At 39.0% G+C, this 25059-nt stretch overlaps 1 protein-coding gene across 9 annotated transcripts in view; it reads right to left on the bottom strand.

Moving 5' to 3' along the window:
* Positions 1-1347: 1347 nt before the first annotated feature.
* The window catches only part of HELQ (helicase, POLQ like), a 61426-nt gene continuing 37714 nt past the window's right edge, over positions 1348-25059 (bottom strand). For 6 of the 9 annotated variants that reach the window (XM_021669611.2, XM_021669609.2, XM_021669610.2 and 3 more), the window contains 4 exons: positions 23295-23468; positions 19551-19664; positions 18199-18333; positions 8476-8693 (listed from right to left, as the gene is read on the bottom strand). In XM_021669611.2, the coding sequence (XP_021525286.2) occupies positions 8586-8693; positions 18199-18333; positions 19551-19664; positions 23295-23468 (531 nt within the window). In that variant the 3' untranslated portion in view covers positions 8476-8585. Of the gene's footprint in view, positions 1375-3920; positions 4845-8475; positions 8694-18198; positions 18334-19550; positions 19665-23294; positions 23469-25059 lie in introns of those variants that run through there. The other 3 variants (XM_021669608.2, XM_021669607.2, XR_002478353.2) reach the window with 3 other exon arrangements.

The raw sequence follows: 25059 nt of genomic DNA on the forward strand, positions 1-25059 counted from the left end.
GGTGGTTTTCCAGTTGTGTTCCACAGACCCCCAGGATGCTGAGGAATTATTTTCAGGTGTATTGGTTTTCTATTACTGCTGTAACAAATTTCCACAAATGTAGTGGCTTATAATAGCACGGATGTATTACTTTACAGTTCTGGAGGTCAGAAGTCTGAAAAAGGACTTCCTAGGCTAACAACAGGGCTCAGGAGGGCTATGTTCCTTCTTGAAAACTCTAGAAAATCATCCACTTCCTTGCCTTTTCCAGCTGCTGGAGGTTGCCTGCATTCCTTGGTTTGAGGCCCCTTCCATCTTCAAAGCTAGCAATGGCTGGTTGCATCTTCCTCAGATCAGATCACTCTGACTAACTCGCCTGTCTCCTTATAAGGACCTTCATGATTACACTGGGCCCATCTACATGATTCAAGTCAATCTCGTCATCTCAAGTTCAGTTGACTAGCAAACTGAATTGATCCACAATTCTAATTCCCTCCTGCCCTGTAACAAAACATGTTTATACATTCCAGGAATTAGGGGTTGAACTTCTATGGTTGGCCATTCTACTGCCTACCATACCATGTATCTCACAGATTTGAGTTAAAATTCTAAAACAGCAAAAACAGGTTATTTAAAATATTTAGAAGAAACAAAACACACTCAAATGCAAAATGTACAGATTTTATTTCTGGAGATAGGGTCTCACTTTGTTGTCCAGGCTGGAGTTCAGTGGTGCAATCACAGCCCACTGCAATATTGAGCTCGTGGGCTCAAGCAATCCTCCTGCCTCAGCCTCCTGAGTAGCAGGGACTACAGGTGTGCACCAGCACACCCAGCTAATTTTCTTATATTTTGTAGAGAAGTGGGTCCCCCTATGTTGCCCAGGCTGATCTTGAACTCCTGGCCTCAAGCGATCCTCCAGCCTTGGCCTTCTAAAGTGTTGGGATTACAGGCATGAGCCACTGTGCCCAGGCAACATACTGAATTTTAAACACCAGAGTCTACCAGTGTATTAACTTGTACTGCTAGGTCACTTGTTTGTTCCATCACAGATCTTAGACAAAAACTTCTGCTGCCATTGATGTGCAGATACCTCATTTTGGTGGGGAGTTTGATCATCTAATACATGTGGTTCAGTTAAAGCAAAAATCCAGTTATTTCCTCCAGAGTAATATCTATTCGAAATGGCAAAATTTTTATATATTCCATACTTGTATTTCTCTTGAAAGACATTGATCACATCTTCAAGAAGTACTTCCAGTGGCCACATACCACTTCCATAGCTTCTTCTGAAGACAAGGATCAAAAGACTATTTTAACAATGAAAAATGAAGGAAGTGAAGCCCACTAACTCATCAAACGCAGTTTTCTCCTCCAAGTTTGCTTCAGAACATTCTAAACACAATCATAAGGGAAACAGAGAGCTCAAAACCACCAACTCAGTGGGGAAGGCAGATCACACCGCCCTACTATGCACAGCAGAGTCCCTTGTTGTTGTGCAGTCAATGGCAGAAAACAATTGCCCAATATTTTGGTGTGATTATTCCAGCTGTCTGGAGGGTATGGCTCTCAGAAAACTATCCAGTCATTTTATTTAGGCTGGTGCAATACGGTTTCAACCCACTGTCTTTTCTCATATATATTAATGTCTTTCAGGAACATTTGAGTGAATTCATCACATAATATCCTGATAGATCCTACATTTTCACAAGAGGAACCTTAAAAATCATTGTTGCTTGTCAATATTGCATTTCTTGTGATCTTCACACCAACATACGTTTTAAAAATAGAAGAGAAATAATAGTGTATCTCTTGACCTTGCTTCAACCTGGACATTTTCCATTGTATTTAGAGAGTGAAGATTGTCTCACAGATACAAAGGTAACATGAGAGCCTTTCTAAGAAATGGACATATTCCTATTCCAGGTTAGGTGTGAAAGGTGAAGTCATAAATTATATATTTACCTTTGAATCTGATCTTTCTGAATTGTGCTAAAATAGCTCTCATTGTGTTGACATCTATAGTCAATGAAGAATAAGCCACAGGATTCTAATAGGTTACGATAAAGGAAAAACTGTTGCGCCCCCCACCCCAAAATTTTAATGGCTTAAATAAATTAGTTTAATTCTCTCTCACAAAAAGCCTGAAGTCTTAGAATTTCTGATTCTGTAATTGCGTGCGTATCTCAGATGTTTATTTTTTCTCTATACTAGGATGGGCATAGAGTGCTAGGGCCTTTTCTCTATACTTCTAAAGATATGGCTTTATTATCTTTTAGCATAGCAATAAATAGGTATTAATAGAATTCTCATTCCTTTGGTCTCTAATCTGTTCTTATTTTTTCTCTCTAGATGCTTTATCCTGAGTGTTCTGATTTTTCATTGCCATGTGTCTAGGTATTGGTCTGGACCTGGTGGGGCCCTTTCAATCTGTTTTTCATTAGCTCCAGGGAAATTTGTTTTGTATTTATCTGTTCTCTCCCTTGGGTATGCTTTCTAGACATTCAGATGTCTGAATCTTTCCTCCATGACTTTTTTTTTCTTTCATAGTTGGCAAATTTTTTGTTCTATGGTTACGTCGCTCAGAAAGATTCTTCAACTCAAATTTGGAAATCACCAATTGGCTCTCCAGGTCTACTACTCCTGCTATCTAATCCAGCTTTTTTTTTTTTTTTTTGATACAGAGTCTCGCTCTTGTCACCCAGGCTGGAGTGGAGTGGTGCAGTCAGGGCTCACCGCAAGCTCCACTTCCTGGGTTCAAGCTATTCTCCTGCCTCAGCACCCGAGTAGCTAGGATTATAGGCATGCACCATCATGCCTGGCTAATTTTTTTGTATTTTTAGTAGAGATGGGGTTTCACCACATTGGCCAGGCTGGTCTCGAACTCCTGGACTCAAGCAATCTGCCTGCCTCCACCTACCAAAGTGTTGGGATTACAGGCATGAGCCACTGTGCCCAGCCAGCTACTGAGTTTTTCATTTTGATCAAAATATTAATTTCTGATATGTTAATTTAATCTTCTTTATCTAGCATCCACCCTAAAATATTATGATTTTTCTAGAGTCTTGATCTGTTGCTTATTAATTGCCTCCTTAGATTGTAATTCTTCTGTTCACTGAATTGCTGTTTTATGGTATTGACTTTACTCATAATCATTTGGTATTCTTGGTTCTCTGAGCAACTTAGTACCTGAGAATCCTTGTTTTCTGCTTTTTCTGTTACCAGATGGTGGTAACATGCTGAGGGTTCAAGCCAGTAGCTTTTCTTTGGGCATGTGGAGGTTATCTCCTTTCACTCCTTGCTGGGTCCTGTGGGACACTGTTTAAGCTTTGTAGAAAATGCCACTAGTGTGTGCTGTTCCATATCTATGCGGGATAGGAAAAGCCTGCCGGCCTAGGACGCTCCATTTGGCTTTTTAATGATCGTAACCCGATCTGTTGCCAGTCTTCACTGTTCTTCTGCACTATTATATACTTGGGCTATTTTCAAATCTCTATTTTATTTATTTTTTATGTTGAGATGGAGTTTCTGTCGCCCAGGCTGGAGTACGACGGCATGATCTTGGCTCACTGAAATCTCTGCCACCCGGGTTCAAGTGATTCGCCTGTGTCAGCCACCTGAGTGGCTGGGACTACAGGCATCCACTACCATGCCCAGCTAATTTTTGTATGTTTAGTAGAGAAAAGGTTTTACCATGTTGGCCAGGCTGGTCTCAAACTCCTGACCTCAAGTGATCCATCCACCTTAACCTCCCAGAGTACTGGGATTATAGATGTGAGCCACTGTGCCTGGTGCAAATCTCTATTTTAAATAATTTCATGTGATTTTAGGCAAGAGGAAGGGCAAACACATATGCTCAGTCTGCTATCTTGATCCGCCCCTTTCCAAACACACGCAGAGTAGCTTATGCTGCAAATGAACACAATCAAAAACAGAATTATCAGTGTGATCAAGGATGAGTCTAGGCTCTGTGACGTGATGATGGGGTGATCCTGGCAAGCCTCACTTTCCACACTGGTAATGTGAGGTAGAAAACAGCTGCAAGGAACCTAGACAAAGCATGAAAGTGTTGGGTATAGTGTCGGCACTTGGCAAACCTTCAATAAATGGTAGTTTATTGTCACCCTTATTATTGTCATTGAGTGTAACAAAAGAAAATATACACTTTTGGCCAGGCGCAGTGGCTCATGCCTGTAATCCCAGCATGTTGGGAGGCTGAGGCAGGCGAATCACCTGAGGTCAAGGGCTCGAGACCAGCCTGGACAACATGGTAAAACCCTGTCTCTACTAAAAATACAAAAATTAGCCAGGTGTGGTGGCACATGCCTATAGTCCCAGCAACTGGGAAGGCTGAGGCAGGAGAATCACTGGAATCTGGGAGACAGAGGTTGCAGTGAGCCAAGATTGTACCACTGTACCCTAGCTTGGGCGACAGAGTGAGACTCCATCTCAAAAAAAAAGAAAAGAAAAAAAATGTGCACTTGTCAACATGATTATAAATTACTAGAAATTATTAAATAAAACCACATATAACAATGCTTATATATTTTTGATGTTACTTCTTCTCATAATGAGATGAAGTTCAAAAGCTACAGTGATGCTGGTGTGGAAAGGCTGTCACAAATGAAAGCATAAAGTCAGCGAGGGTCTCACCTTAGTCCTTCCTGAGAAAATACCAGTGTGGAGATGTGCTGAGAGAGTGGTTAGGTTTGAAAAGGCTCATACTTGACCCAAACGTGGGTGTGCTCCAACAGAAAAGTCTCTTTGGTGTAGTTGTTTAGATTTATAATGCAAAACAGAAGAGGCTTGGACATGAGAAAGATCTTGAAGTTAAGCATCTTAGAAATGGGCCAGCTGGCTCATAGCTTGAAAAGAATCAAAAAAGAAAATATATATATATAACCTGACACCACACTGGAATTGCTGACATTCTACTGTTTTGAAGCCTTATAAGAAGGAATTGTAGATACATTCTTTGATGCTTCAGCATAGTCAGATGACACCTTCAAAAATTCCACATTTGAATCTTTGATTTGCCTGAAGTTTAATTTGGTTTAAAGAAATGGGTAGAAATCAGCTCTCTCTCTCTCATATTTATTATTTATATTTATAATATAAAAAATATATAGAGAGTGCTACATATATTTGCTAAATTTATATGCTATATATATATATATATATATATAGAGAGAGAGAGAGAGAGAGAGAGAAAGAAAGAGAGAGAGTCTTGCTCTATTGCCCAGGCTGGAGTGCAGTGGCGTTATTTCGGTTCACTCTAGCCTCAAAATTCTGGGCTCCCAACCTCAGCCTCCCGAGGAGCTGGGATGACAAGCATGTGCCATCAAGCATAGCTAATTTTTAAATTTTTTGTGGAGACGGGGTCTTGCCATGTTGCCCAGGCTAAGCTTAATATTTTTCTAAATGGCAAGGTAGCCATTTGTCTCCATTCCATTCACTGAGTTATTCATCTTTTCCACTGTGACTTGAAGTGTCACCTGTATTAGCTGTTTTCTCTGCTTACCCCTACTTTTCTGTCTTCTGAAAAACCTAAGCCCTATATCCTGCTCACAGGGGTGGGGAATAGACCCACAATGAGCTAATGAGAACTCTTCCTAGGGATTTTTCGAACTAGAGTTGGCAGCAGAGAGCTCTTTTTGCTTTGATCTTGACGCTGTAAAGAAGCAAGTCTGGAGCTGCCCGACAAAGAGGAGGTGGTATGGATGGTGTTGGCATCTCTGGTTCTAGCTACCCTAAGGCCAATTCTATTGCTGCCTACTGTTTGAGAGTGTGGCCACTAAATGTCCCTTTTTGCTTAAGCTACATATGCTTGCATTTCTATTACTCAAAACTGAAAAACCATGTTTATTACATTCTTTTTTTTTTTTGAGACGAAGTCACCCAGGCTGGTGTGCAGTGGCATGATCTCAGCTCACCATCTCCTCAGCCTCCTGGGTTCAAGTGATTCTCATGCCTCAGTCTCACGAGTAGCTGGGACTACAGGCATGTGCCACCATGCCAGACTAATTTTTTGTATTTTTAGTAGAGATGGGGTTTTGCCACATTGCCCAGGCTGGTCTTGAACTCAGGCAATCTGCCTACCTTGGCCTCCCAAAGTGCTGGGATTACAGGCATCAGCCACCTTGCCCAGCCTATTACATTAAATTCTTAAATGTGTTTAGTTCTATTCCCCACTTTGTTTCTTTCTACTTATCTACTTCTCTAGAACTAAACTGTTACAGTTTCTTTACATTTTAGTATCTTTTAGGGCTAATCACCCACCATTACACTTGATACAATCTTTCATTGATATTGACATGCAGAAACACTAAGATAGTGTGTGTGTGTGTGTGTGTGTGTGTGTGTGTGGTGTGTGTGAAGATTGTCCTGAACTGCAGATACTGGTATTCAAGTTATTGTAAAGGTACCCTTCTCCCTCACCTCTAATCTTAATAAATTGATCTTGGATTACAAATTGGTTAACAAGAATCAGAACTTTGGCCTGGCACAGTGGCTCACATCTGTAATCCTGGCACTTTGGGAGGCCAAGATGGGCGGATCACTTGAGCCCAGGAGTTCGAGACCGGCCTGGGCAACGTGGCAAAATTCCTTCTCTGTCAAAATTAGACAAGCATGGTGACACACACCTGTAGTCCCCAGCTACTTGGGAGGCTGAGGTGGGAGAATCACTTGGGCATGGGAGTGAGCCTCGAACTAGGCAACAGAGCAAGACCCTATCTCAAAAAAAAAAAAAAAAAAAATAGAGCTTTACTTACTTGGGCAAACTAGTAAACTTGGGGTTTCTAGACTTAAAAAAACCGGCCAGGTGCGGTGGCTGACGCATGTAATCCCAGAACTTTGGGAGGCTGAGGCGGGCAGATCATGAGGTCAAGAGATTGAGAGCATCCTGGTCAACATGGTGAAAACCCGTTTCTACTAAAAATACAAAAATTAGCTGGGCGTGGTGGCGCATGCACCTGTAGTCCCAGCTACTCAGGAGGCTGAAGCAGAAGAATTGCTTGAACCCTGGAGGCGGAGGTTGCAGTGAGCTGAGATCCCGCACTGCACTCCAGCCTTGCAACAGAGTGAGACTCCATCTCAAAAACAAAACAAAACAAAACAAAAACCAAAAACAAAAGAACCAAAAACCTTTAGGCTGAACTACAGCCCATTGTGAATGCTGCAACTCAGAGGCTGGTCCAAATAGCTAGCAGGTTAGCCAGCTGCTGTTTTACAATCTTTCTAGCTACAGCAAATGGAACATGTGCGGTGAAGCCCAGAATTCTACTAGGACATTAGGATGCCACACTTTGATTTGGGTAAGGAAATGTAGGGATGCGAGTGGGGCAAGGATAATAGAATGCAATGCTAAAGATAAAATCAAGGACAGGTGTAAGGAACACTTAAGAAGGAATAAAATGGACAAATTTACCAAGACATTATCGTATAATAATTAAGTGTGTGGATGTTACACTGGGGCTGAGTGGGTCTGAGTCCCTGCTCTGTGACTAACTAGTTCATGACCTTGGGAAAGTTACTTTAGTTTCTCTGTGTCTCAATTTTTTCATCTGTAAAATAAGGATCATAATAGTACCTGCCTTACAAGTACTACTGTGTAAGAATTAAATTAGTTAATTCATATAAAGCACTTACAAGAGTTCCTGGCACAAAGATACTTTCTATGTATTTACCTAGTTCCCTAAGTAAATCACTATTAGATTATAATGGTCTAAAATGTTAAGGCATAAATAACTTAGACTATGGATCTATTTGCAAAGTTTCCAAAGGATGTTTCTTAGACAGGTGGGTAGAATGTTAATCAAACAAGTTCCAGACTCATAAACATTGCTAGTTACACTTTCTTTCTTGCACTAGTGTCATCTACATTTAAGCTATGATTGTAGAAAAGGAGAGGCAGTATTTAAGTTGTGTTTAAAGAAAATCTTCAATTGTTAATTCTTCACTGAGACTCCTACTTTGTGCAGCGAAGTGTGTGGGTGCTGGTCGCATACACACAGAGAGGACTTGGACATCCAGATTATAAAGTAGTGGCAGCAAAAAAAGGCCTGGGCATAAATGCGGGGCCTATGATGCTTATAGGAGGGAGAGGGCACCCAGGTATGGGGGAGGGGTGAGGATGAACCTGGAATAATTTCATAGAGGAGACAGTATTTCAGCATTTTCTAGTTAACCCTTGAAGTGTTAGTACATTTTAAAGATAATTTTCATGCACTGGAAATAACATAAAGCAGTTAGGAAATGGAGAGTTTGGAAATCCTAAGGAAAATTCTGGGCATTTCAAATAGTCCAATTTGATGAAAGAAATGGGTGAGAGAATAATGAAAGATCTGGGTACAAAGGCAGGTTGAGCATAATGTTGATGAAGTTGAATTTCATTTTGTGGTGGATGCTACAGACCGTGTAGCAGAGAAATAATGTGTAAGTATTCCAAAGAATGAAGTGTTAGTGGGAAGAGGTAGATTCAAACACTATTCATAGTTCTTAATGTATCATTAAAATGTATTTTTTTCATTGATAAAGTATAAGGAATCTTTAATAAACACATATACAATAAATAACTCATATGTGAAAATGCTCACTCGACAGCTTCATGCTTTGTCAGTGGAAGAAGCCACTGCACCAGGGAAATCCGATGGCAATCTTAGCAGCTCTTCTACCTCTTCTTGCAGCGCCTCTGCTTTTTCATTCAACAGCATCTACATCAAAAAATTAAGACATGAGGCCAAAATATGCATTGCTAGAGAATTGCCAACAATTTTACCGTCTATTGAACACCTGAATCCTTACACATCAGAAATCTAGACATTAAAACTATAATGAGATTGAAAGATGGCCACTTAAGAATAAATGATTATAGTCAATGAAGATGAGGTATTTAGTTAAAACCATTTTAGCTGATCACTGCCTTTTAGTATACCAAAAATAAAGGAGTTTTAATTCTCCCAAAGATTTGTTTTATTGAAGACTCAGCCACTTAAAAATTAGCTCTTAATCTATAAAATCTAAGACAATTTTGCAAAAATTTAATTAGCTACTGAAAATGTTATCCTTTATATATATGCACTTTATTATTCCTCAAAATTTAGTACGCTTTTAAAAACCTACCAGTATTTCAAATAAAAGTTTTATTCAAGTTCCTAAACTTAAAACTGTTAATTTCAAAAGCAATATAATGAGCAAAAAAAGTATTTCCAAACATGGCATATAAAACATGTTGATGAATATTTGCTGAATAATAAATTTTTTATCTTTCTTCTAAAAATCAGAACTAAAATACTGGCATTTGTTTCATCTGGGCTTTGTGTACATAAGGGTGAAGTATTGGTACTACTTATGTTATAAAATTTTTATTATAAAAAGTTTAACAAAATCACAGGAGGAAAAATTATGTGAAAGAGTGAAAGTGAGAAAAATAAAAACACTCTGCCAATTTGACAAAGCATTGTATTGTACAGCATCATATAAAAGAGAATAAATGTAATTAGGTAAACTTTCTAGTAATTGAGGTAATGGTGATCATGTAAAAGAAAAAAGTCTCCTAACATATCCTCTAAAAGCTATATAGATCAACGAGAATAGTAAGTAAACTACACAAAACCCATGTGTCAGTATTACTGTAATACAGAGAATATATCAACCTCAAGTTAGTTGTTGTTTAAAAAAGCCCACCAATTTCTGGAAGAATAAATTTTTTTTTTAATTAAAAAATGTAAAAAGTGTTTTTTGTAGAGACAGGGTCTCCCTATGTTGTCTAGGCTGTTCTCAAACTCTTGGGCTCAAAGGATCCTCCTGTGTTGGCCTCCCAACGTGCTGGGATTACAAATGTGCTGAGTCACTGCACTCAGCCAAAACCAGTTTCTTGAGCTCCCACCCAAACATTTGCAGAGATCCAGATGGGGTTGAGAAAAAAAAAAAAAACCTCATGAACAAAAGAAGAGGGAAATAGAGGGTCTAAAATGAAATAAAATCACCTCCAGAGAGAAAAAACCTACCCAAATATAAAAATACTGGCAAAAGAATGTTGGTTGATTAAAACATTCTTTATAGGAAGATACTTAAAAGTCACATGGGACTCCAGAAGGCAGTCTTGGAAAGACAATGCTTTTAGGGGAGAGAATGAGTGAAAAGGGAGGTGGCTTTTAAAAGCTCAGCAGGGAGGGGAAGAGGAAAAAAGGACAAAATGTACAATCTTGTAGGGCAAAAGGAAATTAAAAAAAAAAAAAAATAGACACAAACCCTCCTTGCATTCCTCTCCCACCCAAACTCATTCATTAAAGAAAAATACTTTGCTACTCTGACAGAAGAGAACACTCTTGAACTGGGATCTCATAAACCATTCCAAATGACTGTGTTGTCCAAGATATGCAGAGGCACAGGCAGTTCTCATCTATACAAAACTACTATATAAAAAGAAAACAAGAACCCAAACTCTTCAGCTCACAATAATTTCCCTCCCTGAAAACAAACGATGAAGCAGAAGAACTGTAACACAACATGGCAAACAAAATTAAATATCCTCAAATAAAAATCTGGAGATATGAGGAAGAGTGGAAATGTTCCTTGAATAAGAAGTTCAAAAACTAAGAACTGACATGGACAAAAACTGGAAGAAATGACAGAAAAGTTGATTGAGCTCAGGAAAGGAATAAAAGAAAAAGGCAAAATCATATTAGAAATAAAAACTAGAAACTATAACTAAATAACTGGGTGTCCATAGAAAAACAGATTTAAATAAAAAACCTAATTAGGGCCATTGAAAAAAATTTAAAAAGCAGGAAAACAATAAAGAGAATAAAAATGAGATAGGCTGGGCATGGAGTCTCACTCCTATAATCCCAACACTTTGGGAGGCCAAGGCAGGAGGATCACTTGAGGTCAGGAAGAGTTCGAGACCAGCCTGGCCAATATGGTGAAATCTTGTTTCTACTAAAAATACAAAAATTAGCTGGGTGTGGTGGCAGGTGCTTGTAATCCTAGCTACCTGGGAAGCTGAGGCATGAGAATCACTTGAATCCAGGAGGCAGAGGTTGTAGTGAGCCAAGACTGTGCCACTGCACTCCAGACTAGGCAACAGAGTGAGACTCTGTCTTAAAAATAAATAAATAAATAAATAAATAAGAGATTAAAAAAGATGTGAAAAGATCTAGAGACTGAAATGAAAGATGTCAAAGAAGATCCAACATAAGTTCAATAGGAATTGTTAAAGAAGGAAAATCAAATGGATTAGAACTAACATTTAAAACTGTAACCCAAGTAAGCTTCCAGAAATAAAATAAAATGAAGATCTATCCTAGTAAAAGTATTTGAATTTAAAGATTTAAAAAAAAAAAAACCAACAGGATAATGTTTTACATACTTAAAGTCCATAGGGGTCTGGGTGTGGTGGCTCACATCTGTAATCATCCCAGCACTTTGGGAGGTTGAGGTGAGAAGATTGCTTGAGACCAGAAGTTGGAGACAAGCTTGGGCAACATAGTGAGATCAAGTCTCTACAACAACAAAAAATTAGCCAGGCATGGTGGCCCATTCCTATAGTCCCAGCTAATCGGGAGGCTGAGGTGGGATCATTTGAGCCTGGGAGTTCAAGGCTGCACAGTGAGCTGTGATGGTGCCACTGTACACCAGCCTGGGTGACAGAGACCTAGTTCTTTCCCGTCACCTCAAAAAATATCTGTGATGGAAGGAGGGGAACTAAAATGAAATGCCAGTAGAATTTGTGTTTCAAATGTGTAACAACCACACTGAAGCAGATTTTCTTTTTAAACCCCAAACCAAGGAACATTTTAATACATCGTTGTAATTATATATTCTCAGATTGAAGACACAAAGTGCTGTAAATAAATACTGAATTTGTTTTTTTGGAGTGGTATAATTTAACAATTCTGAAGTTATTTTCAGTGCATTCTAAGACTGAGGAAAACAGAGAAATATATTAATAAACACAGGGATAAGGTTTCTCATTGTTGGAGAAAGGAAGTACAAATATTAAAAAGAGGAAGACTAGACCAAGTCCTGTATGGGATTAGTTTGGCAAATTAAAGATGATTGGAAATTCTTTGACAACATTGTTGAGAGATGGGATCTAATTCTCTTCTTGAATCTGTGCTAGCCTTTTTGGTTCGCTTATAACTAACAGAATGCAGAAGAAATTATGCTACATGACAGGGCTCAGTTAATAAAACGCCTTGGTGTCTTGAAATGAGATCATTCCAAGGTCATGTGAATCCTCCCTCTCAGACCCTAACATCAACACTGTAAGAAAGTCAAACTAGGATAGGCAAGGTGGCTCACACCTGTAATCCCAGCACTTTGAGAGGTGGGCAGACTGCATGAGCCAAGGAGTAGCATGACCACCCTGGGCAACATGGAGAACCTTATCTCTACAAAAGAAAAAAAATTACAAAAATTAGCTAGGTGTGATGGTGCATGCCTGTGGTCCCAGTTATTTGGGAGGTTGAAGTGGGAGGATCACCTGAGCCTGGGAGGCTGAGGTTGCAGTGAGCCATGACAGTGTCACTGCATTCCAGTTGGGGTGAAAGGGAGACCCTGTCTCAAAAACAAACAAACAAACAAGCCAAGCAACAGGGAGATTATAAATAGATAAATAAAAGCTGCAATGTTTTAAAAGATATTATACCAGATTGAATAAAAAGAGAGAGACAATATAAAACATCAAGTGCCTTTGACCTAATTTTTTTTTTTTTAATTTAGAGATAGAGTCTTGCCCAGGCATGATGGCTCACTCCTGTAATTCCAGTATTTTGGGAGGCCAAGGCGGGCAGATTGCTTGAGCTCAGGAGTTGGAGATTAGCCTGGACAACATGGTGAAAAATAAATAAAAAAAGATAATTTAGTTGGGCATGGTGGTGAATGCCTGTGGTCCCAGTTACATGGGAGGCTGAAGTGGGAGGATTGCTTGAGCCTGGGAGGTCAAGGCTGCAGCAAGCCAAGATCATGCTACTGAACTCCAGCCTGGGTGACAGAGTGAGACCTTGTCTCCAAAAATAAATAAATAAAAAATAAAATAGAGATAAGGTCTCACTTTGTCGCCTAGGCTGGAGTGCAGTGGCATAATCATAGCTCATTGCAGCCTTCATCTCCCGGGCTCAAGTGATCCTCCCATTGCAGCCTCATGAGTAGCTGGGACCACAGGTGTGCATCATCATCATTGGTTAATTAAAACAAAATTTTTTTTTGTAGGGACAGGGTCTTACTATGTTGCCCAGGCTGGTCTCAAACTCCTGGCCTTAAGTGATTCTCCCACCTTGGTCTCCCAAAGTGCTGGCATTACAGGTGTGAGCCACAACACCTGACCCTGAACTCTTGAACGTCAATATTCTTGAACTACATATAGGAAGCACATTGAGAAAGCTACCTAGTGGCAAACATGGGCTTATTGCTTATGGAAAAGAGATAATGACTCAAATGAGAGAACCCAAAGCCAAGAAAAATCATTCCCAGAGAGAAGAACTGGGACATAATTAAAGAACTGGCCACATATGGCTGGCTAGATTTCAGAATTGCTGCTAGGCACCACCCATTTTCCTCCTTTATGAACGAGAGTGTACTATGGTTATCCTACTTCTCGTTTCACCATTTTATATAGTGTCTCTTTAGTTCACTTGCCTTCAGCATAAGAAGAAATATAACTTGTGAAACTGTGCTGAAGTTGCATCAGTCACACCTGGACTTAATTTGGAATACTGAATCTGAGTCTGATGCTGTGATATTATGATATACATATATCGGTTTTTATCCACGGTTCTTGGCTTATAACTTCCATAGCCCTTATTACAATGTTGGGGCACTTTAGACCTCAGAAAACAGAATTTCTCTCTCTGACTTTCTTCTGCCCTCCTTTCACCTGCCCAAGGCAGAACTCTAATCTGATCAATGGGTGTTAAAACCCTCATTCCAGGCTGGGTGCAGTGGCTCATGCTGTAATCCCAACAGTTTGGGAAGCCAAGGTGGAAGGATTGCTTGAGGCCATGAGTTCAAGACCAGCCTGGGCAACATAGCAAAGCCTTGTCTCTATTAAAAAATAAAAACAGGCCGGGCGCGGTGGCTCAAGCCTGTAATCCCAGCACTTTGGGAGGCCGAGGCGGGTGGATCACGAGGTCAAGAGATCGAGACCATCCTGGTCAACATGGTGAAACCCCGTCTCTACTAACACAAAAAATTAGCTGGGCATGGTGGCGCGTGCCTGTAATCCCAGCTACTCAGGAGGCTGAGGCAGGAGAATTGCCTGAACCCAGGAGGCGGAGGTTGTGGTGAGCCGAGATCGCGCCATTGCACTCCAGCCTGGGTAACAAAGAGCGAAACTCCGTCTCAAAAATAAAAAATAAAAAATAAAAATAAAAATAAAAAAATAAAAACATTAGCCAGCGGTGGCACCTGTCTGTATTCCTAACTACTCATGAGGCTGAGATGGGAGAATTGCTTGAGCCTGGGAGAGGAAGGCTGCAGTGATCTATGATTGTGCCACTGCACTCCAGCCTGGGCAACAGAGCAAGACCCTGTTTCCAAAAATAAAAAGAGACCCTCGTCCCTGAGTGTCCTGCCCCATATTCTGGAGAAATTAATGCCACACAGAGAGGCCAGAAGAATCTGAACAGACAGGTCTTGCTGGGTTTCCCCACTCAATCTGTTAGTATTATTAATAAATCATACCCTTTCTGTCCAGTCACATTTCTACATAGTTGTCAATCATGACACTCCAATAAAGTTTCCATAAGAGGTCTAAGAGTACAGGGTTCACAGAGCTTCCAGACAGCTGAACACATGGAGGGTGCTGTGTCCAGGGAGGGCATGAAAGCTCTATGCCACTTCTCCCTACCTTGCCCTATGAATCTCTTCATTTGTATGTTTGTGATATCCTTTATTATTCACATGTTTTCCTGAGTTCTGTGAGCTACTCTAGCAAACTGATTGGACCCAGAGAACAGGCTGTGGGAACCCCAACTTGAAGGTGGTTGGTAAGAAGTTTTAGAAGCCCAGACTTTAGAAGCCCAGGCACTAGACAGTGTCAGGACTGAATTGGAGGACACCCAGCTGATGTCTGCTGCAGAAATGATTGCTTGTTTTTTGGGAAGAAATCCCTCACATTTGGTCACAGAAATCTTCTGTCTGTATTGTGTTGTTGAGTGTTGAGTGGAGGAACAAACAAACAAACAAACAAACAAAAAAACTGAGTTTTTCCTGATGGAGGTTATAATTGAAAAAGCCTTTTGGGGGTTAATATATTTTACATGTGGGAGGAACAGAAACAATTTGTGATGAGAGGGCAGATTTTAAAGATGACTGCAAATTATTTGACACTCTTCTCATGAAGAGGTGGAGGTCTAATCCCCTTTCCTTCAATCTGGGTCTTAATGGTTTTCTAGTAACCAACAGTATGTTGTGGAAGTGATACTGTATAACTTCTGAGGTTGGCTCAGAAGACTTCTTGCATTTTTTGCCTTGATACCTTAGAATGCTCACTTTCTGGACATTCCCTCTCAAAACCTAGTTGCTATGTCATAAAGACTGAAGCCACACAGGAAGGCCATACGTAGTTGTTTCAGTTGAAAGCTGGAAAGCCCCAGTTGCCTCCAATTATCAGCTGTTGGTCATGTGAGTGAGCCACCTGGGTCATCCAGCTCAGTTGGGCCTTATGACTATAGCCCCAGTCAACTTCTGACTACAATTACATGAAATCCAAGTGAGAAGCACCCAGCTGAACCCCTCCAGAATTCCTAATCTACAAAAACATGAGCAAAATAAGGTGGCTGTTTTAAGCCACTAAGTTTCGGAGTTAGACTGTTATGTAGCATATGTACCTGGAAAAATCAGAATTAGGGTTATCAGTATGAGCTCATGGCCTTTAATAATTTATACATAAGTACAGAAAAATACATAGACATACATCAACAAGGGCATTCCGAGTTAGTGCCCCAGTTCCACGGGCACCAGAGCTGGCTTCTGGGCAAGTTCAACAGCACACTGTAGGCAGCTTCCTGGCAGTTCTGTCAGCACTCTAGTGGGCAGCTTCTGCTTGTTAGCCTTGGCTGTAGTATCACAGCAAACTTCCCAGCATACATAGTGGCAATGAAGTCTGAATCTTATCCACAGGGGGTGCTGTGGGGTGGGGGTGAACCATCTCTCAAATGTATTCTTTCCTGAATTCTTTAAAGTTCTGTTGACCCCTTAGAGAGGCCTGTTCAAATCAGAAACCTGTGTGGTTTCTGCCTCCTAATGTTTGGATGCTGACAGACACAGCCAGAAAATAAGAAAATACTTCAAGAATGATGATGACAAGTTTTCAGGAGCTTCCACTGGCCAAATCTGAGGTCATTTGACACCAACATAAGTAATGATTATAATGGATTATAACCCATATTGAATACATTTGAACCTAGGAGCACATACTGATAAATACATGAATAAATAAAGGAAAAGCTTTTCCTCATAGTAAAACACCAGTGAATAAATCCAGAAGGAATAATGAAGTTAGAAAATCACCACTTGACAAACATCATGGAAATAATGGAGTTAGGCAAACATCACTAGTAAACGCTAAAACAAGTGTGTGAAAGTTTAATGAACTTTTTTTTTTAGGTGCTATAGCAAAGGAAATGACTATAACTTCATCCCTACCAACTCCAAGAACTCCTATTTTAATGGGACGAGGTCAGTCTTAGTGGTTTCTTCTATAAATTGGGGGTAACACTGACTTTGTCCACCTCATAGGTTTGTTGTAAAGAAAAATTAAGGTAATACAAGCAATGTGAGCACCATTAAAAAAGATGGAAATTTGCTTTCTAGCTAATTCTGATTTACATATGAAAATAGTAAAACAATGAAGTTTCAAAGAAGCCAAGAAGTTTCAGACTTAGAACTATAGTTGAGATCAAGAAGGAGATAATCTCAAATTGCTGTGGAAAGGCTTTACCCACAGGGAGCAGAAGGCAATGACAAACTGGATTGCATCTAGCAAAGGGTAACTAGGACAGTGAATGGCCTGAAACTCGATTATTTAATACAGATAAAAGCAACAGAAAAGAGAAACCCCTGGGGGCAATGAGAGCTGTTTTTGAATATGTGAAAAACAGTGTACAAACAAAAGAAGAGTCTAGTTCCAGAGGTGGTACACTGATGTAATGCTAGGAATTTTAAGAAGGCAAAATTTAGCCTCAGTATATCAGGATAATTTTTGTAACACTAACAGCATACAAAAATAGAACAACCTAACTTCTGATGAGCAAGCTCCTTGTCAATGATGGTACTCAAAGGTGGGGACACCAGATGTCAGGGATGCTGAGGAAAGGATTCCTGTGAAGAGAACTTTGGGATACAGAGCTCAATGACTTTCGGGGTTCTTTGTACTTCAAGGAATCCTTGAAATTGTCTTTTTTTAAATTTGTTTTTTAGACAGACTCTCACTCAGTCACCCAGGCTGGAGTGCAGTGGTGTAATCTTGGCTCACTACAACCTCCGCCTCCTGGATTCAAGTGCTTCTCATGCCTCAGCTTCCTGAGTAGTTGGGATTACAGGCGTGGGCCACCACATCTGGCTAATTTTTGTATTTTAAGTAGAGACGAGGTTTCACCATGTTGGTCAGACTGGTCTCAAATTCCTAGCTTCAAGTGATCCACCTGCCTTGGCCTCCAAAAGTGCTGGGATTACAGGTATGAGCCACTGCACCTGGCCGGCAATTTTTTTTAAACACATTATACTCTAGCCCAGCCATTTTTTTTTAAAGAGTTAGTGTCTCATTCTGTCACCCTAGCTCACTGCAGCCTTGAACTCCTGGGTTCAAGTGATCCTCCTGCCTCAGCCTCCTGAATAGCTAGAACTACAGGCATGAACCACCATGCCCAGCTAGTTTTTACATTTTTTCGTAGAAACAGAGTCTCATTATGTTTCCCAGGCTTGTCTCAAACTCCTGACTTCAAGCCGTCTTCCCAACTTGACCTCCCAAAGAGCTGGGATTACAGGCATGAGCTACCTTTGAAATTTTCTTTATTTTTTAGCAGGACCTTTTTCTGTTTAGCAAGGCTTGTGTCACAGCAGATGCGCTATTTTTACTCACAGATATGAGTATGTGCTTTTCTATCTACAGAAATAAACAGTTATGCAATGTTAAATGTTTTTGTTCTGATGTCTACAATACAAGGAAATAACACAAGATTATTAAGGTTAAAAAATGGTTTGTTTGCTTACCTTTGCTGATGAAACAATTTGCTTGGCTTGGCGTCTTGATAAATGATCAATTGTCCTTGTGAGCACTTCAGGATTTGCATTAGCTAAGTGCATTAGACTTTTGTAACCTGCACTGTATAATTGTTTTGCTCGACCCTGAAAAGTGTTACAAAATCAGTAGGATAATAATTTGGGTTTAGAAAAAAGAAATTTAAGCACCTTAACTGAAAAGAAAAAAAACCCTGCATGTAAGACACCGAGATAAACTAAGATAATAAAGTAAATATGAAGATGTAAGACATGAGAATCCTGAGAAATTTTTAAAAATGCATTTGGGTGGTTCCAAACTGACTACAAGACAGCGTTCTATGCAGCTGGAGTCAACTAACTTGTGCTGCGATCAAGAATAGAAACCCATTAAGGCACTTAGGTTGGTGGCATCATCTCATATCCTAAAGCAAAATGTTCCAGTCCAGTGTCTTTCTTTCTTCTTTTCTTTTTTTTTTTGAGACAGAGTCTTGCTCTGTTGCCCAGGATGGAGTGCAACGGTGTGATTTTGGCTTAAGGCAACCTCCACCTCCCATGTTCACAAATTTTTTTTTCCTCAGTCTCCTAAGTAGCTAGGATTACAGGCGTGCAATACCACACCTGACCAATTTTTGTATTTTTAGTAGAGATGAGGTTTCACCATGTTGGCCAGGTTGGTTTTGAACTCCTGATCTCAAGTGATCTGCCCACCTCAGCCTCCCAAAGTGCCGGGATTACAGGCGTGAGACACCGCATCCAGCCAAGTCCAGTATCTTTCAATGTTCTCACCATCTACTCAGGGGACCACTGGTGTCTGTGTGTGTGTATGTGTGTATTCCAAGTAGAACTCCTCTGACTCAAGAACTGAATAATAGAGAATACACTGAAGTTGAAGGTTGGCTGAAAATAGAAAGCTGAAAAACTAGTTGCGAATCCTTTCTTCTTACTCTCTTAGAAAAAATACAAAGGACCTTTGCTGCCACTGAATCATCATTACCTTAAACAAGCACTGAGTCCAAACTAACAGAAGGTAATTCTTCAAAGGAGTGGAAGAAAGAAGAGGTGTTAAGGACAAGTGGTAGCACAACATACTTGGAGACAGTCACCCCCACACTTCCTGTTTTTTTTTTTTTTTACAACTGAGATTTTTCATCAGGTATTCCATCTAATAACTGGATTTCTGGAAGGCCATCACAGCTATTTGTTTTAAATAAAACACTCCCATGACAAATGAGCAATAAGGCTCTTGCTATTACTTTCCCTGTATTAAGACTTCACAAAACAATAAAACCTGGCTTCTGTGTTAATTGACCTAATTTCAATTGGGAAACCAGGAAGCTACTGACCTCTAAAACTCCAGTCACTTCCATCAGAGGGATTAGTTCTGCCTTTACACAGTAAGTCAGCTTCTTGGTAAGTTCTACCAAAAGGGCTCTGTAAACCCAAAACTCCTCAAGCTCCTGAAGAACACAAAGAAATATATAAAATTTAAATTCTGTAAGTTATTTCACAGTTTGGTTTGTGTGATGGGGGCTCAGAAAGAATGTTCCTTATATAAGTTCTGGAACTTGAGTTAAGCCAGAGATGAAAGATGATTCTAGGCAAAACGGATGTGAAGAAACATGGTGAGGACCCTGAGGAATTTGAAGAATTGGTTTTAGGATGAGGAAAAGATTGAAAATTGAAAAATAAGTCAATAAAAAGAGCTCTGGTCATTTTAATCAAATACCTGGAAGCAAATGCATAGTTTTTCTTTCCCAAATGACTAAAAACAATTCCTACTTCTGGGAATTTATCCCGAAGACAAATATTAAACATGGAAATATTCAAATGCAACATAATGTTCAATGCAACCATAAAATGATAAAAATACTGGACACCATGACTCAATAATTGTTAAAGCTAGATGGGTAAATAGGAATTCAATATAATATTCTGTCATATATATTTAAAATATTCTATTATAGTAGTTTATTTTATTTTAAAGGTCCCTTTCTAGCCTTTGGGTATCACTGTGAGAGTACATGATGCATGGAACATCATTAGCAGCATCTTGTGACCACTAAGAAAGAAATCAATGTAATGAAGATGGCAGAGTAAAAAAAAGAAAACCCTTGAACAGAGCGACTGACTCAATCAACCTTGAAGTTGCCTTAGTCTGGGTATGCCTGTTATATAAAATGATTCTTTTTTTCTTATTGCTTAAACATTGAAGGGTTTTTCTGTAACTTGTAGTTAAAAGCATTTTAACTAATACAATTAATGTACTACTCCATACCATTTGTAACTTTTTTTTTTGAGACATGGTCTTGCTCTGTCGCCAGGCTGGAGTGCAGTGGTGCGATCTCAGCTCACTGCAACCTCCACCTCCCGGTTTTTAAGTGATTCTCCCGCCTTAGCCTCCCAAGTAGCTGGGACTACAGGCGTGTGCCACCACACCCAGCTAATTTTTGTATTTTTAGTAGAGACGGGGTTTCACCATGTTGGCCATGATGGTCTTGATCTTTAAACCTTGTGATCTGCCCGTCTCAGCCTCCCAAACTGCTGGTGTGCACCACTGCACCTGGCCTTATAACTTTTTAAAAGAAAAAATATCTTAAAATAAGCTTATCCAGCCTGTGGCCCACAGGCCATATGTGGCCCAGGATGGCTTTGAATGCCACCCAAAACAAATTCATATAATTTCTTATGACATTATGAGATTTTTTTTTTCTCATAAGCTATTGTTGGTGCATTTTATGTGTGGCTTAAGATGATTCTTCTTCCAATGTGGCCCAGGGAAGGCAAAAGATTCAACACCCTTGCCTTGAGATACTGAAAGTAGACCAGGTTTGGTGGCTCATGCCTGTAATCCCAGAACTCTGGGAGGCCAATGTGGGAGAATTGCTTGAGTCTAGGAGTTTGAGACCCGCCTGGGCAACACAGCAAGATCCCTGTCTCTACTGATAATAACTAAAAAATTATATACATAATGTAATATATATCATATAATTATATACTATTTATATTACATGTAATTATATATTACATAATTATATGTAAAATGAAGTAAATTAATTAGAGCACAAATTGTCAGCTAGATTTTTCTTAGGATTAATCATCAAACTTTCTTGATGCTTTATAGATTTTTTTTTACTTGAATAATTCAATAAGGCTCAAGGCCTCATAGTCACAAAGAAAACAAAGGAAAAAAATATTAGGGAGAGCATCTTTAAATATAAAAAACAACAAACATAAAAAACTTAAGAAAATACATTTTAAAGGCTAGCTGCTTTTTATTACCCATAATTTTTGTCTTCTGTTTAACTAGCATGTGCTCACAGAATATAAACTAACATTTAAAACTCAGCACAAGAAAAGATATTTAGAAAGCTAAATTTGTTAAAATAATTATCATTCAATCCAAAGCCAAGTATTTTTGAATTATTTACTCCCTTCTTTAGCACATATGATAGAATTAATTGCCATATCATATACAGAATATGAAGGTTTAAGAAAGGGAAAATAAAATACATTTTAAATTTAGAAAACAATTCATGGGAAAAAAGTTTTAAAAAACTGAGTTGGAAACAAATAGGGAAAGAATTATTATGCCACCCAATAAGAAGAGACTTAAATGCAGCAAAAATGGCTTATATTATAAATACATCGAAAAATTATCTGATGGAAAAGTCTGGTAAGCTTTATTGTGCTATTTAAAGAAATTCTGAAAGCTTATTTTAATAAAGTCTTAAATCTTTTGCAAATGCATATGGCCAGAATAAGGTTTTCTTCTTAAATTGTTCTATAAAATACACATTTGAAGTAAAAACTTTAAATAGCTGCCTGCCACCGGAAGCAAATATAGTAAATTACAGTGGCAATCAAGAGAATATGGGCCAGGCGTAGTGGCTCATGCCTGTAATCCCAGCACAAGGCCAACCTGGAGGATCGCTTCAGCCTAGAAGTTCAAGACCAGCCTGGGCATCATAGTGAGATCCCCCCATTCTACAAAAAATTTAAAAAATTGGCTCACACCTGTAATCCTAGCACTTTGGGAAGCCCAGGCAGGCAGATCACTTGAAGTCTGGAGTTCGAGACCAGCCTGGCCAACATGGCGAAATCCCATCTCTACTAAAAATACAAAAGTTAGCTGGCAGTGGTTTTGCATGACTGTAATTCCAGCTACTTTAGAGGCTGAGTCAGGAGAACTGTGTGAACCCAGGAGGTGGAGGTTGCAGTGAGCTGAGATCATGGAGGTTGCAGTGAGCCAAGATCATGCAACTACACTCCAGCCTGGGTGACAGAGTGAGACTGCATCTCAAAAACAACAACAACAAAATTAGCCAAGTGTAGTGGCACACACCTGTGATCCCAGCTACTCTGGAGGCTGAGGCAGAAAGATTGCTTGAGCCCCGGAGGTCGAAGCTGCAGTGAGTCTGGATAGTGCCACTACACTCCAGCCTGGGTGTCAGAGTGAGACCCAAGTAGCTGGGACCACAGACGTGTGCCACAATGCCTGGCTAATTTTTGTTATTTTTTATAGAGGCAGAGTTTTGCCACATTGCTCAGGCTGGTCTCGAACTCCTGGGCTCAAGTGATCCACCTGCCTCAGCCTCCCAAAGTGCTAGGATTACAGAAGGGAGCCACTGGATCTGGTCAAAATTAAAATGTTTTAAAAAGAGAATATAGTACTAAATAGTTGAATAGTAGCTGTTGGATATAGGTAACTTACTAACCAAACACCTGACACTTTTATTACTCAGATAAAAGACATTCACATGGAATCTACATCAATAGAGAAAGGTTGTTTTTAACAGTTAATTCAGAATACGTAAAACTATTAATGGTGGCTGTAAGAGTTGGGTTAAAAAGGCACTTTTTACTTGTTCATTACATGTTTTAGTTGACTCAGTAATTTTTGTATTGTTACCATAAATACATAATAGTACTTACATAAACAGAAAAACAAAGGCACATTAAAAATTTTTTTTTAATAACAGAATATGTCAACAATGAGAAAATGCTGACATACTAACTGGCTTATTAGTTTAGTAACAGTTAAAACAAGAAGATGTACAAAGTACATATCATATATTAAATGAAATTACCTCACAGAAATGTAACACACAAGATGAGAATGAGGCAGCTCCACTGAGAAGATTTTGTACATATCCTCGAGGCATATTAAATTTTTCAGATACAGTCCAAATGTTGGTCTCTTTGAGCAAGGAATAAAGAACAAAAGACAGATATAGCCTGTTGACAACGTCTTTGTCCACCTTCTAGAAAGACACAATCAAATAAATTCATTTACTAGATGAATTTAAATGTATGTTTAATGTATGTTATTAAAATTGGACAAAAGGAAATTGTGGATGAAGTATTTCATAGCTAGTACCAAGCTTAGAAACTAATTAATTCTTAAATTAGAGGAAAAAAAAGATGACCTTAAAAAAGAAAAAGTAAATATAAAATGTAAAATTAGAGGCTGGGAGTGGTAGCTCACACGTGTAATCCCAGCACTTTGGGAGGCCAAGGTGGGAGGATCTCTGAGTTCAGGAGTTCAAGACTAGCCTGGGCAACATGATGAAACCCTGTCTCTATTTAAAAAAAAAAAAAAAAAAGTAAAATAAAAAATAAGACAAAATATAAAATTATATCCTCCACATAGTAGAGGATATTATTTTGTATCTATATAAAAATGTATATTTTATATAAATATAATCTCATTCTTCTACTATCCTCCATAGTAGAAGAATGAGATGAGAACTTATGGTGACATAATGAAGGATGTATGAGTTACAGATTCTGCATGTTGATACCGGATCACTTTTTTAAAAGCATTAAGCTGAAAAAGTATGAAAGTTGAACATCAAGTAGAAAAAATAGCTATTTAATTTCCCATTTTAGTGCACCTTCAGTACTAACTATAAATTGAGTCAATGAAGGTTTGTGCTTAGAATGTATTTCCTAAGCCAAGAAAAATGATATAATTATTATATGGCAAAATATAATGCTTTATGCCAATTTCAAGATCTTTTGCAGCCAGGCACGGTGGCTCATGTCTGCAATCCCAGCACTTTGGGAGGCTGAGATAGGTGTATCACCTGAGGTCAGGAGTTTGAGATCAGCCTGACCAACATGGTGAAACCCCGTCTCTACTAAAAATACAAAAATTAGCCGTGTGTGGTGGTGGGCATCTGTAATCCCAGCTACTTGAAAGGCTGAGGCAGGAGAATCACTTGAATTTGGGAGGTGGAGGTTACAGTGAGCCGAAATTGTGCCATTGTACTCCAGCCTGGGTGACAAGAGTGAGACTCTCAAAAAAAAAAAAAAAAAAAAAGATCTTTTGCAAGAAACCAAGAAATGTTCAAAAAAGGTCGGCGGGGGGTGGAGGGGCTCTTTTTCAATGTGGAGAAATCAATTAGATTTTAAGTATTTAAATATGTTCTTTAGAGTTTTTAAAAATTATACCTCCAAAACATTAAACTAGTAATTAATCAATTGTAATTAAGATAAATTCATGTCCACACTATTTTACATATCTATCAATTTAGCAAATATTTGTTGACTATATTACATTAAATGTAACAAAAGTAAACTCTGGATTCAAGCTTAAAAAGATGCATTATCCTAATAAGATTTTGCATGTTTATTATTTGATAATGAGTTCTAAATTAATATTGTTTTATTTTACATTTTACAGTTTAATATAAAAGGTTTAAGAAATGTTTTTATTCAGCATTTTGAAGGTCTAAACAACATAGCCACTTCCAAAGTAAAAGACCTAATCTAAAAATTATGATAACGTGAATGCTTAAGTACCATACAGATACTTTTATTTTTATTTTTGAGACAGGGTCTCACATGTTG

The sequence above is a fragment of the Aotus nancymaae genome, unplaced genomic scaffold (genome assembly GCF_030222135.1).
Source record: "Aotus nancymaae isolate 86718 unplaced genomic scaffold, 86718_ANA_hifiasm-v0.15.2.pri h1tg000006l, whole genome shotgun sequence".
NCBI lineage: Eukaryota > Metazoa > Chordata > Mammalia > Primates > Aotidae > Aotus > Aotus nancymaae.